This window comes from Cheilinus undulatus, linkage group 11 (assembly GCF_018320785.1).
Source record: "Cheilinus undulatus linkage group 11, ASM1832078v1, whole genome shotgun sequence".
Taxonomy (NCBI): domain Eukaryota; kingdom Metazoa; phylum Chordata; class Actinopteri; order Labriformes; family Labridae; genus Cheilinus; species Cheilinus undulatus.
In genome coordinates this window covers 34,806,058-34,823,112 of record NC_054875.1, presented here as the reverse complement: position 1 = coordinate 34,823,112, position 17,055 = coordinate 34,806,058, and the positions used below count along the sequence as shown (strand labels likewise).

Here is a 17,055-nt window from a genome sequence, read left to right as displayed (position 1 = left end):
TCACCAAGGAGTCTTTGTGTTGATGGTCTTCGTTTTTTTAGGGAAATTAGTAATAATTTTCGTCTGTTTCATAGCAGGATAAAAACTCCTTACAGGAACTTTAAGAAACCTTCATTATGTTGTTCTTCAATTGATATTTGTCATTTTCTCACGTTTCAATTTTAACTGATAAGATTATCTCAAGAAAATCAAAGTGTATAAATACAGTCATAATTTTGAATATCAGAATATTTAGCCTGTAGCTGTAGCTCTTAGGATCCATGATCATGCCAGCGTGATTTTATCATGCGCTACTTTTGTCATGTCAGCATGAAAACAAAGCCACATTTTGCATTGCAATCACCTTGTGTGGAAATCATGACCTTTAAGCTTTCTGTCTTTCAGTTTTTGTTTGATGTCAATAGGCCAAGTAAAACAGGATATATGATCATCTTAATTTGATATAAAAATTAATATTAAACATAGGGGACAGTGGACCATGCTGTATAGGACTGGCACTGGTATTTTTTTTCATAATTTCAGCATATTGTAATTTCTTTTTAAAAATGACACTATATTGTTATATACACTGTATTGTTTTTGTAGGCCTTATATCTAATTCGGTAAATTAAACTTAAAAAACCTATAGTTTTCATTTTATAAAGTTGGGGTAGTGCTGAAAGAGATTGTACCAAACATGAGCATGGTATACATCTGAGTGGTTTATCTTGTCAAAAAAAAAAAATTAACAAAATGGCAAAATAGCCAGTGGACCTCTAAGGGTTAAGAGCCTATATGAATTTTTACAAAGCATCCCTCTGACTGTTACTATAAGACCCTGGCTATTCAATTTGAGGCCTTGGGGCTGTGTCAGGCCCCTGAGGTGATTTTTCTAATGTAAGTGTATGATCAACTGTCACATTCATTTTGTCATATCTCTCTGTAAAACAGTTATCCTTGTTTATACATCTTCACTCATTTCTACCTGACACATGCACTACTCTCCGCTGCAGCATCTCATCGCACACATTTCAGCTCCTGTGGACATCTCCTTGTGAGAACAATTCACATTTAGCCAGATCTCTCTTACTTTACAAAAAAACAAAAAGCAGATGCAGTTTAACAACAGAGATGGAGAAGTATGTGTTTATATCTGTGCAAAGCCTGTGTGCTTACTCTGCAGTGAGCGCATCGCTGTGTAAAGAATACAACTTGAGAAGGCATTTTAAGACTACTTTGGTTATGTCTTTAGAAGATCTTGAGGTGGACCTTATGTTACAAGCAAAAACAAGACACCTTTTTTCAGGCTTCTACAGAAAAGACAGAGCTATATCAGCATCACAGCTAGTGGCATGGATTTCAGACAAAAAGAAAAAGTAATTTACAACTGCAAAGACTGTCACGGTGTGTATGCTTGCATCAAATGAGGAGGTTGTTATGAATGAGAAAATCCTAAACTGTTCGATTGATTGAAGATATAAAAATCACTTCACATGCTGGATGCCATGCAATATCTCTCAGGTATTCAGTATTAAAAAGAAACATGTTTTAAAGTAACACATGTAAAAACAAATAGAGCAGAATATGAATGAGGGAAAATGGGTCTAAATAAAGAATAATGGGACTAGTAATGGAGGGCAAAGGTGACCCGAGGTGACACAGTTTGCTGAGCATCATACACAAGAATAGAAAGCAGATGGGTAATGGACGGATGAGTTTTACAAGAAAGCAAACAAGGGGAGGAGCTAAAAATAGAACAGCGGCATAATGGACAACGCAGATAAGATGGAAGGCTGACAGATGTTAAGAGAAGGAAGGAAATGAGTGGTAAGGAGCGGGATGAGGAAGGAAAAAGACAATGTGAGGATGACAGGAAGAGTACAGTCCAAATCTGCAGAGAGAGAGAGAGAGACAGATATGGGCCAGAGTGACATTAGGCAGATGGCTCGGGGCGCTCGGCTCTGTTTACATTACTCTCACTGATCAAGCAAAAAACAGCAACGAGACAAAAGTGAAACCTGCAGCACGTTCTGCAGGTGACTACCTCCTGTCTGTGTAAATGTGTTAATTCAAAGGACTTTTATCTCTCACCATGCAATGAGCTGCAGCTACTGTACGCATTCATCCATCCAGATTCACTCTCCATGTGTTTGGGGTCACAGGCTCAAACTGACCGCCTTCTTTTCTCAAAAGGGGAAGAGCTGGTGGGTTTGCAGAGCACACAAGATGCCTGTGTTTACGCAACAGCAGCACTGCACCTCTTTGGAAGCTCTGCTACCTGTCCTGCACACACAGCCAGCCTGCTGCACCTGCTCATCCTCTGTTCTAAACAACACACTCATTCATCTGAACGCTTATTACCTTTTTCCTGACGGCCTGATCCATCCATCATTTTGATCATTTATAATCACACCACTATTATAATTCTCAATGCTTACTCTTTGAGATTACATCCAAATAAAGAAGGGTTATACTTGGTTTGCAAAGACTAAAATGAACCATAAATTAAACACTACGTCATTCAAAAATCACTATTTTTGCCATAAAAGCAGTCGTCATTTCCCCGCAGGGTGACATGATGGAAGCAGCCAGCCTGTCTGTGAAGAGGACCTCGGCCTAATCCCTGGATATCAAAATGGCATTATGTAAGAGCTGCGCTGATCTAGTCAGGACAGGCAAAACAGCACTAATACAGGCCATTCAGCCCAACATAGATTAAAATGTATTTTGCCCCCCCCCCGCCACAGCTTAGTGAGGATATGCAGGCTTAATCAATGAATAATCAACCTGGCTGTATAGATGTAATGATGCATTCATTTTGACCTCTCAGTAGGTTAAACACTTCTGCAAGTAATTATTTTTTAAGTTTTCAAAGAGAAAGGGTTAAAATAGCAATTCTCATAGAAGTATTAAAAGAATGAATGTGATACTGAGATAAGCCATATATTTGTGGAGGCTGGTCATACAGAGTTAGAGCTATTTTCTTTCCATCTATGATAAAAAAAAAAAAATCAAATCAATCAATACAATATGAGTTAATCATATAACGCCCCTTTTAAGTGTAGAGTTCTTCATGGCAAGTACAGTGCCAATAAAAAGTATTTACCTCAGTGAGATGCTCAAATCGAAGGAAGTTCTTTGGTCTGATGAGGCCAAAACGGTGCTTTTTGGCTATCAGACAAGATGCTATGTATGGTGGACACCAAAGACTGCTTATCACCACAAAGACACCATTCCTACTGTGAAGCCAGTGGTGGCAGCATCATGCTGTGGGGATGTTTCTCAGTAGTTGGGCCTGGAAGGGTTATTGGAGGTAGAGAGTAAAATGAATGTTGCAAAATATAGGAAAATCCTGGAGGAAATCCTTGATGAACCTTGACTTTTGAGGGTTTTTTTGTCAAAAAAGCCAATTTATATTAACTTTGATTAATATATAAAATCAATAATAGGGTAAAACATCCAAGGGGTATAGACTTTCTGTATGCACTGAAAATGCTTATACCAAAACAGTTCTGTATGTGTGTTTCACAGAAGCTTGCTAATACACCAACATAGATGCATAGAGATGGAAAAACAAAAACACCAGCTACCACATGCCACTGTTGTGGTGCAACTGATCAAACCTCACTATTCAGAACTTCTGATTCCTGGATGAAAAAGAAAAAAGCAAGCAATACTGTTACCTATATTTCAATAACAAGGCAGAAAAAATAGAAGTCCTAGCACTAAATATTTGGTTATTTCCTATGCACACTTATAAAAACTTGAAAGTATTTTCAGTGCAGAAATACAACCAATGCATCTTTGTAATTAAAACGGGGTGCAAGTTTTTGTTGGGATTTTTGATACAATCATTCCTCTCAATCTTATAGAATTTGGTACTTTTATATCATATTAATCATTAAAATAACAAAAATTGAATTGCTAATATTGAAATTTTGACAATGTCACACCCTAAGGGTGACTTTTTTTCTCATACACACAAGCACACATTCATATGCTTTCTATTAATAATTCCTTTCTTGTAAAGTTTTGTTGTCTCCTTAGGTTAGTATTGGTTAGTATCTTTTTGTACTGGCTTGGTGGTTTTCCTCTTTCTGGAGATGGTACAATGGTTGACTTAGGGGGTTATAACTGCATCTTTATAAACAGTATTTTATCGTGACAAAATATACTCTTCCAAGCTGTTATAGTATAATTTATTTAGGCTATGTAATTAAAAAGAAATCTTGACATTCTACTTAGGGTGGTTGATATGCAAACATCTTACACTTTGATACATTTCTTACTAATAAAAGAAAAATAAAACAAATACGGTCAAATGAACAAATGTTAAATTCCACTAAGACAGGTAGGTTTAAAACTTAACCTTTTGATTACCTTGATCATTCATAAGTTTCACTATGACCTGGTAAATTGTTTTATTTGTTGTGAGTAAAGCGAGAGAAATTTCATTTATTTAAATACTATTAATATTTGTTACAATGTAGGCAACAAACACAGAAGTCCTTGATTCCAAATGTTAGGTATTTTTGTTTTCAGTTATCAAAATTTGCAGACAAACTCCTGCACATGGTCTTAATAGCTGAAAAATACCAACAATATTTCAGTATCAAAAATATCAGTACAAATGTTTTTATGTAGAGTTTGACAGCAATTTTTCAAATAGATTTGCAACCATGCTTCTGTCTCATAAAACAGTTTTTAAAAGTGTCAGTATCATTACCATCAGTAATTAAAATAACAGAGATTGTAGGCTTTAAAATGTGTGGTTTTGGCAAAATATTTCAGAATCTTTTTCCTAGTTATGAAATTTTCATATTATCAAGTCTTACAATCATGTTAAAACAGAGCTAGTCTGCAGTAATATTGGTGTTGGAGCTAAATGCTAAGTTAGCACACTGACAAGCTCCTACAGATTTTACTAACATTTTGATATTTAGTAGTTATGATAGTTTATCAGCATGCAACAGGTATAAAGTCATAATGCTGATGATTCAAGGTATTTAATGAATTGAACTGTTCTCCAACTTTTACATGGTTCCTGACTTGTCTCTGTTTTATTCCATCTCTGAAATGGGAAATGCATCAGCAGCATTACAACCCTCCCTCCACATCCAAACACCCATCCCTGCTCTACATCCAACGTAACCCACCCTGAGAGGCTGAGAGGAGGGCTAATGGAACCTCACTTATAATGCTAATTTAACTGTATTTATAATATTTCTCTTCCTTTATGATGGATTTAGCACAGAGTCATTAACTTTAGCAGGAAGTCTGTGGTCCTGACAGCGACTCTATAAACATTGACTTTTAAGGAGGCCAGACCCTTGTTTTACACCGGGAGAGAGTGACTGGAGCAGGAGAGGGCGATGCTGCAGTCTTCTAAAAGAATGAATGGAAATTCACAGTAAAATACTAGAACATAAACTCATTGCACCATGGGAAATAACTTTTAAAAAATGGATCACATTGTTACTTTTAGACAAGTGTTACCATGTGACTCTCCTTCTCCCTACAGCTTTAAGTTGGCTTTCTTTGCACATAGTGTAGGCCAGGGCAAAAGTACAAGCACTAGCTTCTTCTTAGGCAGTTTAAGATCCTGCAATTTAATAGTGCCTTTATTATATTGAAGATTTATATACTTTACATGCTACTGTTGTATAGCTTTTAGACTATATGACAACCTTTTTATAGATCATTAGCATCAAGTCTAAGGATATTCTTTCCAGCATCATGTATTTGAAATGACCAGAAAGCTTAAGAGTCAAAGAGTCAAGAGCAAAACAGTCCTATAACGTCAAATACTGGGCTTTGGATGTGCTACAGCTAAACAGCTACAGATGCTATTATTGCTGAGGGACGGTAGCATTGATATTATAGTTGCAATACGTGCAAAGGGCACAACAATGCTGACTAGACATGATAAGAGGATGCAAGGATGTGGTAGATGAGGTAGATATGATGATTTAAGATAGCTTGCATTAATAGGGCAAATGTGCTTATGAAGTGAGGCATTTTATCACAGTGAGATTTCTTACAGTATTGGAGCTACAATAAAGCCATGAAAGACAGTGCAAGATATTTTACATTAGGTAGGCCTAAGGTGCTTATCAAATTCATGTTTTTGTCTAACACTCTGTGACTGCTGAGTGGTCATCAGACTGTCTCTGTAACTGTTAGGAGTTCATCAAAGTTACAGCCTAAGGGCTAAAAAGAGTTTGAATATATTGGCATATCAGCAAAAATCCAATATCATACATCACTAAAAAATAAGACAATAAAACAATAAAAGGTAACACTTTATTTGAAGTTTTATTCATAAGGCTGACATTATGCTGTCATAATCATGACATGGCACTCAAGCATTGGTTTTTGAACGATGAATATATATACGTCAACGACACTCAATGAGTTAAGTGTCGTTCGCTAAATTATGACACCTTTACTGCAAAGTTGACATTTTTTTGGAAGGCATAATCATGATAACTTGAAATTTGCGGTAAAGGTGTCATGATTTAGCGAATGACACTTAATGACACTTAATGGCAACATTCATGAAGCCCTATTCATGTTAATGACAGGTGTCGTGTCATGATTATGACAGCATAATGTCAGTCTTATGAATAAAACTTCAAATAAAGTGTTACCCAATAAAATATAATTGTGAAATATGCCAAAACAAGAGGATAAAATATCAAAAGACAAACCTAAAGCTAAAAAAAAGAATAGGATGATATTTAGCTCAACAAAACAAACGGAGAGGATGCATGGTTTCCCTGCAATAAAATGTACAAAATCTTCTGTAGTAAAGTGCTGTTTGCTTTGTCCTGCCTCTGCGTCAGATCCAATGTTTTGTTCTCTCAAAGGCCCAAACTGCGACCTCTTTCTTTAAATAAATTTGTGTGGTTGAGAGTTTTGGAAATTTGGTCTGACGTTTCTTTTCATAAGGAGATAGTGGTGGGTTCTGAGTCTAGACTAGTTGACAACCATTGCTATAAAGGATCAACAGAATGAAGTATTCAGTCTGTCTTTGTTGTGAAGAAATGGCACTGACCAAAATCAGCAAAGGTGAGCCTATTTCATTAGAAACCAAACAATCACATTCAGTCGTAGCTTTAGTCTGTATTGCATAGTTAAACCAAACATCTCTTTTCTTTTTACTGAGTGCAGAACACTACCACCCACCATCATGCTCTCTGTGCCACTCCATACTCAGCCAAAACTTACCACTGACTGTCGGAACATGTGCAAATACATGCAAATACACAACATTAGCTGGCAGAGGACAATAAATATCATCGCACTGTACCACTTCATTCACTCAGACCCCCTACAAGTCCACCTGAAGTATTAGAAAGTACAAAGTTTTCATTTAATTTATGGTAAGCTAGAATAAATGCTCTTTCAGGGTATAAAAATTTCACTTTCATTTCCTTTTATTTTTCTGTAATCTGTCACTGTGGTCTCTTCAGTCATTTAAAAAGTCGTTGATATGCAAAAACAAGCTTTGTTTAATGCTTATGCAGGCATTATGTTCACTCTTCTTGTTTTATACTGCTGTTAGAGAGCTCATTTTGAAGCCAGCAGTCATTATGCACTTCTTAAGCATGTAAGATGGAGCCGTGATGATGGTGGTATTTTTTCTTAAATAAATATATATGTATAAAACTCTGTGTTGCTGAAGAGTCTCTCTCTCTCCCTCTCTCTTTCTGCGGGTGCTTTTTTCTCAGTCTTGTGAAAGGTTCTGCTTAGTGTTGGCCCGAGACTCACACCCACGGAGGCTGTGAATTATCAGAGATGGCAGTGCAGCTTTCACTTAGCAACTATCACCCACATTCCTCAGCCTTCCTCCAAAGACCTGCAGAAGCCCCCCACCCAGGTTCAGGGAGGGTGCAGTGTGGGGACCGGCTGACAAGGAAGCGGTTGTAGGGGTGGGTAGATGACTGTCTCACAACTTCATTAGACCACAGAGTACAGTCAGAACACAGTGACACGCTGTATTCTCAGTATATTCTGAATCAAGCTGCAATCATATCCAGAATCAGGCTTACTGACAAATAGGTTTATGCTCCAAGGATATTTGTCTTGGCGTTTTGTGACACTACCTTTTGTTTGTGTAATATAATGAATCTTAAAGTTGATTAATCTGTATTTATTAAATTATTATTAATTAGTCGGAGAAATGTTAAGTGTAACAGAGCCAAAATGCTGAACGATCAATTCACACAGTTTTTTCCACTTGATCTCAGAAATCAGACATACAGGGAATGTCATTTGGGATAGGTCATCCTGATGGCCCATGAAGTCAGAATTCTTACTTGAAAACCCAGAACTTTAGAATCCCTGAGTTTACAGACTCTAACATCCAGCTTCCTGTTGCTAAGCCTGTCATGTTTTTCATTCAGGTTGATCAATCAGTGAATCAATCTGTATTTCTATGCTGCCGGTTTATAAACAATATCATCTCGAGACACTTTACAAAAAAGGCAAACCTAGACGACAATCTTTGTGATAGACCCAGCATTAATCCATCAACAACAGCACTGAGCAACATATAGGATAGTTGTAGTGGCAAGGCCAGTCTTCTTGATATTGAACAGCCATCTGCTGAAGTTGTGTTGGGGTTGTAAAGGGATAGAGGGAGATAGAGATGGAGAGAAGAGGGAAATACAGAAAGAGAGAGGAGTAAGCATTCTAAAATGAGCATATTGTGATTTTTGACAGACTTTTGCCTATAGTGTACCATCTGTCTAATGACTCTTGTTTCTGCTCTTTGCTTTTTGTAATGCCACTGCACTGAGTGCCTTAAATTCCCTGGGGACAAAGACATTTGAGTTTGCATTTAGCAACTATGATGAAAATGAAATGTAGAGGACTAATATTGATAATCATAGCAGTTAAAGTCGAGCTGTTCTTAGATTCACTCTAACTTTTCTTATAATCAAAGTATACTGGTATAAAAATATGCTGTTGTAAAAGTTATAAAGGATCATAAATTGGAATATAGTTAAACAAATCGCTTTATTTCAAGGAAAGGGGACAATGTTTCTTGTAGTTAAATGGACATTCTGCTGACTTAAAACTACTTGTCATTGGCAGATCTGAAAAGACATGGCTAATAACTGGCTAATTAGGCTAAAACCACAACTGGAGATTGACGAAAAAGATAAATCTTGTTCTTGTAAGTATGGGATCTAACGATTACTCTAAATACTATAAAATATATGGATGATTTAAATCCATAAAATCCCCAAAATATTTTAATACTCAGTTTAAACTGCCCTTATTCCATGTAAGTAGTTGAAGCTGAGTTTTATTTATATACTAATATTACAGAAAGGTCTTTTTGTTAACAGTGAGTGTGTTTACATGGACTTCAATATCCTGGTTATGAGTCTGTCCCAGTTTTGATCATATTTAGGATACTTTGTTTACATGCACACAGAGAAACCTGGTTATTCATATCCCTGCCTGTATACATGAAAAACACTAGAACCCCAGTTTCTGATTACAGCATCTTATCTGCACAGGCATATTTAATGTTTACTTTTACAACACAAACCAAAGCAATATTTTAAATCTGATAAAAATGAGACCACCGTAAATTATTGGGCCTAAATGCCAAAATCACGTTAAAGATATGTATCCACCTCGTTAAACAACGTTCCAGTTCTTATGAATATGAGGTCAATATTAATTTATTATTAATTAGTAGTAAAGTTTAGCAGAGACACCAAGAAAGAGCTCAGCAATCCTACATGTAACCTCATTCACTGAATAACTGTCTCAGAAACAACTTCAGTATAAAAGCATTATGTGAAAACGTGGGTTGCTCAAGTTTTACTTTGAAAAAAAACATTGGAAGAGCTATCATATCTACATTTCAGGCATGAGATGTCTTGACAGACTAAGCAGGATGCTTACCCAGTGCTGTTTATCCAGCTTCAGCCTACAGAGCTCCGGACTCTCCAGAGCCTGTAGCAGGAGCGGTCATTCTCTGTCTCCGCAGTAAACTACACTCTCATTTCATTCATGGCTGGAAAATCAAACTGTTCAGTGTTCATCAAAATATGAGCGCATTTAGACACAGCCCTGCAGTCAGGTCACACAGACTAATGTGCTGCAGTCTGTGTGACCACTCTCCCTCTCTCTGGGCAGAAGCGGACCAGCTGTCCCTGCTCCACACATCCTCAATATTTCAAAGATTATGATGTTGCAAGAACAGTTTAGACAAAGTCGCACCTGCACAGGTAGTCTACAGCTGTCAGAAAATACCCTACCTGTATACATGGCACAGTATCCTGTTTTCTCTCTGAGTTTTCCAGGTAGCAAAACCAGATTTCTAAAAACCAGGACATGCCATTTTGAAAGTGTTGCTCATATTTGCAAAGACACAGAAGAAAAAATGACATAGGACAGTTTCATTGACATAGAATTAAAATAAAAGAATCCTGGTTATTCATAAATTTACTTGATATGGTATATACCATTCTGTGACATGAGTGTATTGTTACATCTGAACTTTAAAAGTTTTGAGAAGGCTTTTAGAGTAAAGTATTTAAGGATGAGGATTGAGAAAGGTCAATATTACTGCATCTTCATTGGTCAGATTCTCTGCTGTGGCTTGTTTTTCAGCTCATCTCCAGAATTAAAATGATAATTTAATTTTAATGAGAGTTGTCAGCGGTACATGAATCTTCCATTAATAGAAAAAATGCTCTGAAAACGTGACATCCTGCAAGAAAAACATGTCAGACTTCTCTTCCTTGGCTGTAGCCACTGGGCTCTGACTGGACCACCTCTGTTTTGTGGCGGGTTTCTACAAACTCTTGTGCTTCACTTAAATTGGTTTGATGTTGTATCTGACTGGTGGGGTCACTTTCATGAACTGAGAATGATATTTCATGCAAACATGGAAAGAAAACATTCAACCCGACAGAACAGCGACAGAAAACTGGAGAACAAGACGCTGAATTTATATGACCTTTTCTCAGAGGGAGCAATGACTGATGGGATATTGTTGTTGAACCGGGGCCAAAAAAGAGTGCAAGTCAGAGCTCATGGGCCTTTGAGGAGCATCTGGAACTCTTTAGAGCATCTGTGTTTGATCAGGCTCTGTAAAACACACTGGAACACCCCAAACACGACGACTACACAAGTCTCTGACATACGTTGTCCCTTATCTTTCCTGAAGAGCATCACTTACTTATTTTCATAACTTTTCATTACTTATATTTCCCCCTGCGTCGTCCTGCTCTGACTCGTGCACGCTGACACTTTGAGCCATTGTTTAACAGCCAGAGTGTGTGTGTGTGTGTATGTGTGTGTGGTGCCAGGCAGCTGCTGGGTTTGTGTACTCAGCCTGAGCCTCATGTCTACACACAGCTCGCACTGCCCTTATCTGAAATGACCAGAACCACATCAACAGATAAAGAGTCAAAGCCCCGCCTGCTCGCTCGGCTCGGGTGGTCTACACTTTGTCGACACACTGTAGCTAACTGAGGCACACCATTACAGGGCGTCTGTGCCTCACAGTGGAAAAACACTCTACAAAATTCATCTTTTAGGCTGCAGACAAGAATATTTTGGCAGTTCTCTTACTTGTGATGAACAGCAGGGCAGAGTTTGGTCGTTTCTCAGGAAATCATGTTCCAGGACAACATCAATCAAACTGTAACAAGATATTCTTAGTTCCTCCAGATATAAGACATTTCTGTAAGGTTTTACAGGCCAATAAAAAGCATGCTCAACACTTATGTGTTCAAGCTATTCACCCCATTATTTTAGGATATTTCAGGCAGAGCATCCCAGAGAACATGTGTTCATACATGCTTGTAGAAAGCACTGGTTACTTTCTTCCTGAGCCTCTTATACCACAAGAGCAGACAGACATTAAGCGATCTAAATGCATGTTATAGAGAGGATGACTTTGTCTCTTAACCTAATTAACTTTCAGAAAGCAGGACTAATTGTAAAGAAAAACAGAAACTAGACAAACAAAACAAAATATAGTAATAAAACAACCATGTTCATTAATAATGAAAGGGGTATGCAGATCTAGTTTCTTGAAGTTTTTGTAGTGGTTCTCAACTAGCATGGGTTCAAGACCTACCACCACCTTATCAACAACCAAACATGATGCAAATTTCAAAAAATTGTAATCATAATCTAGTGTTTTTAATGAAAAGTGAGGCAGTTTGGACTTGAAACTGAACAAAAAGGTGACAAAATAAAGACACAGAGACACATCTTTCAAAATAAAAGCATACCATAGACTTTCTACCACATTTTTTTTCAGGGAGACATCCGTAACCCACTAAAAATGGCTTTGTGACCCCCTTTTGGTCTACAGTACTGCTTTTTAAATAATATTTTCATAATTTTAAAAATTTGTCCTTATTTTTTAAAAAAGGTACCTCTGCAAAGTGCAATAATGTCACTGAATACTTAAAGCCCTACATGCAGGCATTTTTATTCTTCCTATTACTTAATACTAAAATAATTGCAGCCTTCTATGCAATTATGTAATTGCACAGCCTGACAACACAATTGCGATTAGATTGATAAACAGTGCAGCACTTCTTATGATTCATCAGATAAATCACAAAGATCTTAATGCAAAAGAGAGAAAACTGTGACAACTGGTTTGAGCTCATTAGAGTGTAAATCATTCAAAAATCCCAACAAATATTTTACAGTGAATGTGTTTGTCAAACTAAAAGTTACTAAATACGCTTGACATTCTAATTTACTTTTACAGAAACAGTAACTTTGTGAAATTCAGTGTGAAACGGAATAAACAGGACAAAACTCAAGTCATCTTCAATACGCTCACACAAAGTTGACAGATACAGATGATTTAGATGATTTATATTGGGATTTTTTTTTGGAGGGTGGGAGGGGGTAACATGGGTAAGGAGCCACAGGCTGGCCACTTTGAGGAAAGGATTTCCGTTCATGGTGCACATGGACTTAACCACAAGGCTACTGGTGCTCCATTGATGGGAATCTTTTGAGGCACCATATGGAACATAACATTATCACTCATCTGGACAGTAAATACAGAGCAGCTTACAGGAAATAGAGACGAATTGTGTACACATCCGTCTCCATTTTCTAAAGAAACAATTTATAAAGGACGTGTCCCATTAGTGAAGTAATCATCTAAACCCAGTCATATAGATGTAGTTTACTGCACACATTAGCAGCTGGACTGAAGGATTTAGTAAAGGAAGTGATTTGTCTTGGAAGTTTTTTGTAGAAAATACAAGTACGAATCACCCTTTGATGCATCAGATAAATCACAAAAGAATATAATGTAAAAGAAAGGAAATGTATGACAACTGGTTACAGCTCCTTAAAGTGTAAGCCTGTCCAAAAAAATCCAAACAAAACTTTACAAAAAATCAACCTAAACTTACTAATAATCTTCAAGTTATCCTGTCACTGTTGATGCTTTTGTTTAAGTGAGGAACTATTTTTTGTTATCTACAAACGCTAAAACATGACGGAGGTCCATAAATAATTCTATTTTTTCAGCTTCAGCTTCCTCTCAGGCATCGCTGTGCGCTGAAACACAAGACCATACTCACTGCATGAATAATGTACCACCTTGTCCTTACTTGTAATGTAAAGCCAGTTATTCTGATTCTCAGCGACCATGTTCAAACTCCTTTTTGCTCAGACTTGTTTCTGTAAACACGGACAGTGACATGCTGGGGGTCCTAACACTGACAAACTACACTCCACACACACTTTTCTTGCCAAGCATGCGGGTGTGACCACTGTGGAGAGTGTGACTATTAAAGTATTCTGGCATTGGAGAAAAGTGTTCTTTATTTTGAGAACAACAAAATCTGCAGTAAAAGATGGGAGCTAGAGAGAATAAATGCTTTCTCTGTCCTACATGTTTTTTTTTTTCAGGAAGGTATCAGACTCCTGCATGGACAAACATCAGGTTCATAGATGACTGAGCGTGGCCAATCTCACTGACTTCTGGGCAAGTTGTAGTTTCTAGCATGAAGGCTTAGTTTCACTTTAGCAGAATCCTGTTACTGATCTTAAACTGTTGACCTAGCTTAATGATGACTGATGATAATGAAAACCTTTGACCTTATGACTGCAGAAAAAATTACCCATCACAGGGATAATAAAGAGAGCCTTGGAACTTTTCAACAAACAACATGGAAGACAACAAAGAGGAAATTAGCAGTATCTTTTAAGACAACTTTTCATTAAAAGATAACAAGTAAAAATGAAAAAGACTTGGACTGAAGACATGACAATCATTGGCAATCATTGTCACCATCATCATGACCCTTCATCGTCTGATAGATGTTTTTTATCTCTAAGACCAGAGGTGAATTCTCTTTAGTTCAGGTGAGGTTAGCTGTAAGTGTTAATGTCTTCCTGGCAAAATTTACTTTTCTATGTTGCGTTCAAGTCTGCAAAGTAAAAGCTGTAATTTCGCTCATCATCTGAAGAGTCCTCAGTAGCATATAAGTAAAATAAAACAGCTTTACTTGCTTCCATTCAGCAGTATAGGCCTGTAAACTTTCAATGGGATTTTCTGACAATTAAGGGGAATAAATTTGCCAAAATAAAAACAACATGATGCAGTTTTGCAAAAATAGTTTAGTTTTGTCAGATTTGTCACTAAGAGTGGGGAAAAAAATAACTTCAATTGCATGTTTTATAAATGGAGTGCAGTGTGACCCTTCATGATGCATTCTCGGTAATTTAATCACTGTATGAGTTTACACAGTGTCGGGTTTCAGTGTTTGATCTGTAATGATTGTAGTCTATATTTTAATGCAGATATTTGTCTACAGAGATAAATGGAACAATATTGTCAAGGGGAGCAGGTTTGACAGTGCGGACAAACCACAGGATGTGGGCACAGGTTTGACACAGCTGGTAGAGCAGGCGCCCATATGCTGAGGCTACAGTTCACTGGCCATGGGATCGATTCCCGGTCTTGGTACATGTTTGGTGCTCTCTGTCCTCATATTTCCAGTCTGTCTTCAGCTGTCCCAGCTAATAAAGGTTAAAGTTAAAAAAAGAAAGAACATTTTAAGGGATGCACAATAATAATGAATTAAAAAATAGTTTTAGCTGATACTGATATTGATACCAAAATGTTCAAATTTAGTTCAGACCTAAAACGTCAGTTCTTAACAAACTTTAAAGTTTATGGAAAGATGATGACAGAAGAAAAAGACTTTGGCTGAAGTAGATCTGTTGATCCAGCCTAAAACTCCACTAACCTATTTGTTCGTAAGGCCATTATCTACAGTTGATATAGGCAGACATTTGCAGCCAAAATAATGTTTGTATATCTGTTGATATGGATAATACACTTTTAAACTAATGTCTGTTGACACTGATAGCATCGTGCATCTTTTATCTGCGTAACAAATCCTGCTGATGTGACTGGTCAATCCAACTCAGACTACAAATAGAGCTTGGCAGCACATTTCCAGAAGTTAAAATTCCCATTCTTTATCTCCATTGCAGAGTCGGTTATTAGACACATTGTCTGAAGTATCCCAGTTAGGTTTACCAAAAGAGAGTGAAATGATGGTATGTACTCCTGTAGAAGACAAACGTTTGTAAGATATCAATTTCTTTTTGATAAAATCAAGGTTCATTTATCAGAGGTGGAAAGAGTATAAGACTATGATACTAAAGCAAAAGTGCAGTAACTTTGGTTAAAATATTTAAAGTTTACTGAAACTACTGAGTAGCTATTTCCAATATCTGAGGGGGTTGTACAGTAAAATATGATCTTTCCCTTACATGCCATTAAAAATAAGAACATATGAATCTTCAAGCAGGTTGTTTAAAGGTACATCTTTGTAATAAAATGCCACAGCTTTCTCAGGATAATCTTTAGAACCATCAGAATTCAGAGCTTTGCTCTCAGAGTTTTGATCTAACTGTTGTGCACTATGCTTTAGAAAAACAATGAGTGACCACACTGATTCTCCATCCATGTTTTATACCAGGGGTGGGGTCTCAAGGGCCACATGCGGCCTTCCATTTCACTTAACGTGGCCCCAAAGTCAATTTCATATATCAGTAAACAATAAACAAGAAGACAACACAACAAAATCTGCCATGAAAACCGAAACATTTCTCTTATAATATTTGATAACTTGTTTATATGTAGTTTTTTTTTAAAGAAATTTCTGAATTTAATTGGCTGTAGATGTTTCTGTAAAATGTATTCATATGCGTCATTAAAGCACTTATTAAAAAAATAAATATACAGGAAAAGTATATAAAAACTACAAGCATGTACCATGTTCACTGCACTGACAAAGCAGCTTGAAATTGATTTAACTCTGTGTTCATATCATTAAATTTGCAATTTCTATTAGCACTTGAGTTCTAAAACAATGATGGTATTATAAATAATCATAAAAGTAACATTATTCCTTTAAATGATTCATTGAAAATATCAGACAATTTGCAAAACCTGGCCCTTTGGCACTGCCAGTAAAATTTACCAAGTTGCCCATCCCTGCTTTATACAGTCTATGATTAATCCATAGTTAGGCTATTATGAAACAAAGCTTCATTTCTAATGTGTTTTCAAAAGCCTCAAACCCATCCTGCAGTGTCTCCAGATCACTTGTGCAACAAACATGCAGAGTCATAGCGAGCTGACGAGAGATAAGCTCCCCTGAACCAGACGACTGGCAAACAACATCCTGTGTGCATCCCTCCCTCTCAACTCCCCCACCACCTCCACCCGTGTGACCTCTCCTCTGTCACCGCCGTGTTTAATTATGGACCGTCTCATTTTGACAGCAGGGGGGAGGAAAACAAAGCACAAAATCCATCCTAGCAGGCCAAACGGCAGTGTTTCTAGAAAGCTCGGACCCCTCGAACATCCACTCCCCCCCCGCCCGCCCTCTCGAGCTTTCACATTCTCAGAAGGAGAAGTGAACAGCAGAAATCAATTCTGACCTGATTTTTTTCTCTTTCCTCTCTTCACTTGAAGCAACGGTTACCAAACTGTACACACATACACCAGCAGCAGCAGCAGCAGCAGGCTGAACTGGGTCT

General features: G+C 37.3%; 1 protein-coding gene across 8 annotated transcripts in view; it reads right to left on the bottom strand.

Annotated features, from left to right (window-relative positions):
* Positions 1-17,055, bottom strand: part of LOC121517286 (adenylate cyclase type 6-like) — a 58,605-nt gene that overhangs the window by 22,416 nt on the left and 19,134 nt on the right. Inside the window, exon 2 of one of the 8 annotated variants that reach the window (XM_041798957.1) lies at positions 14,867-15,018. The exons of the other annotated variants lie outside the window; for them this stretch is intronic. Within the exon in view, the coding sequence (XP_041654891.1) occupies positions 14,867-14,968 (102 nt within the window). The 5' untranslated portion in view covers positions 14,969-15,018. The remainder of the gene's footprint in view (positions 1-14,866; positions 15,019-17,055) is intronic. 8 annotated transcript variants of the gene reach the window in all.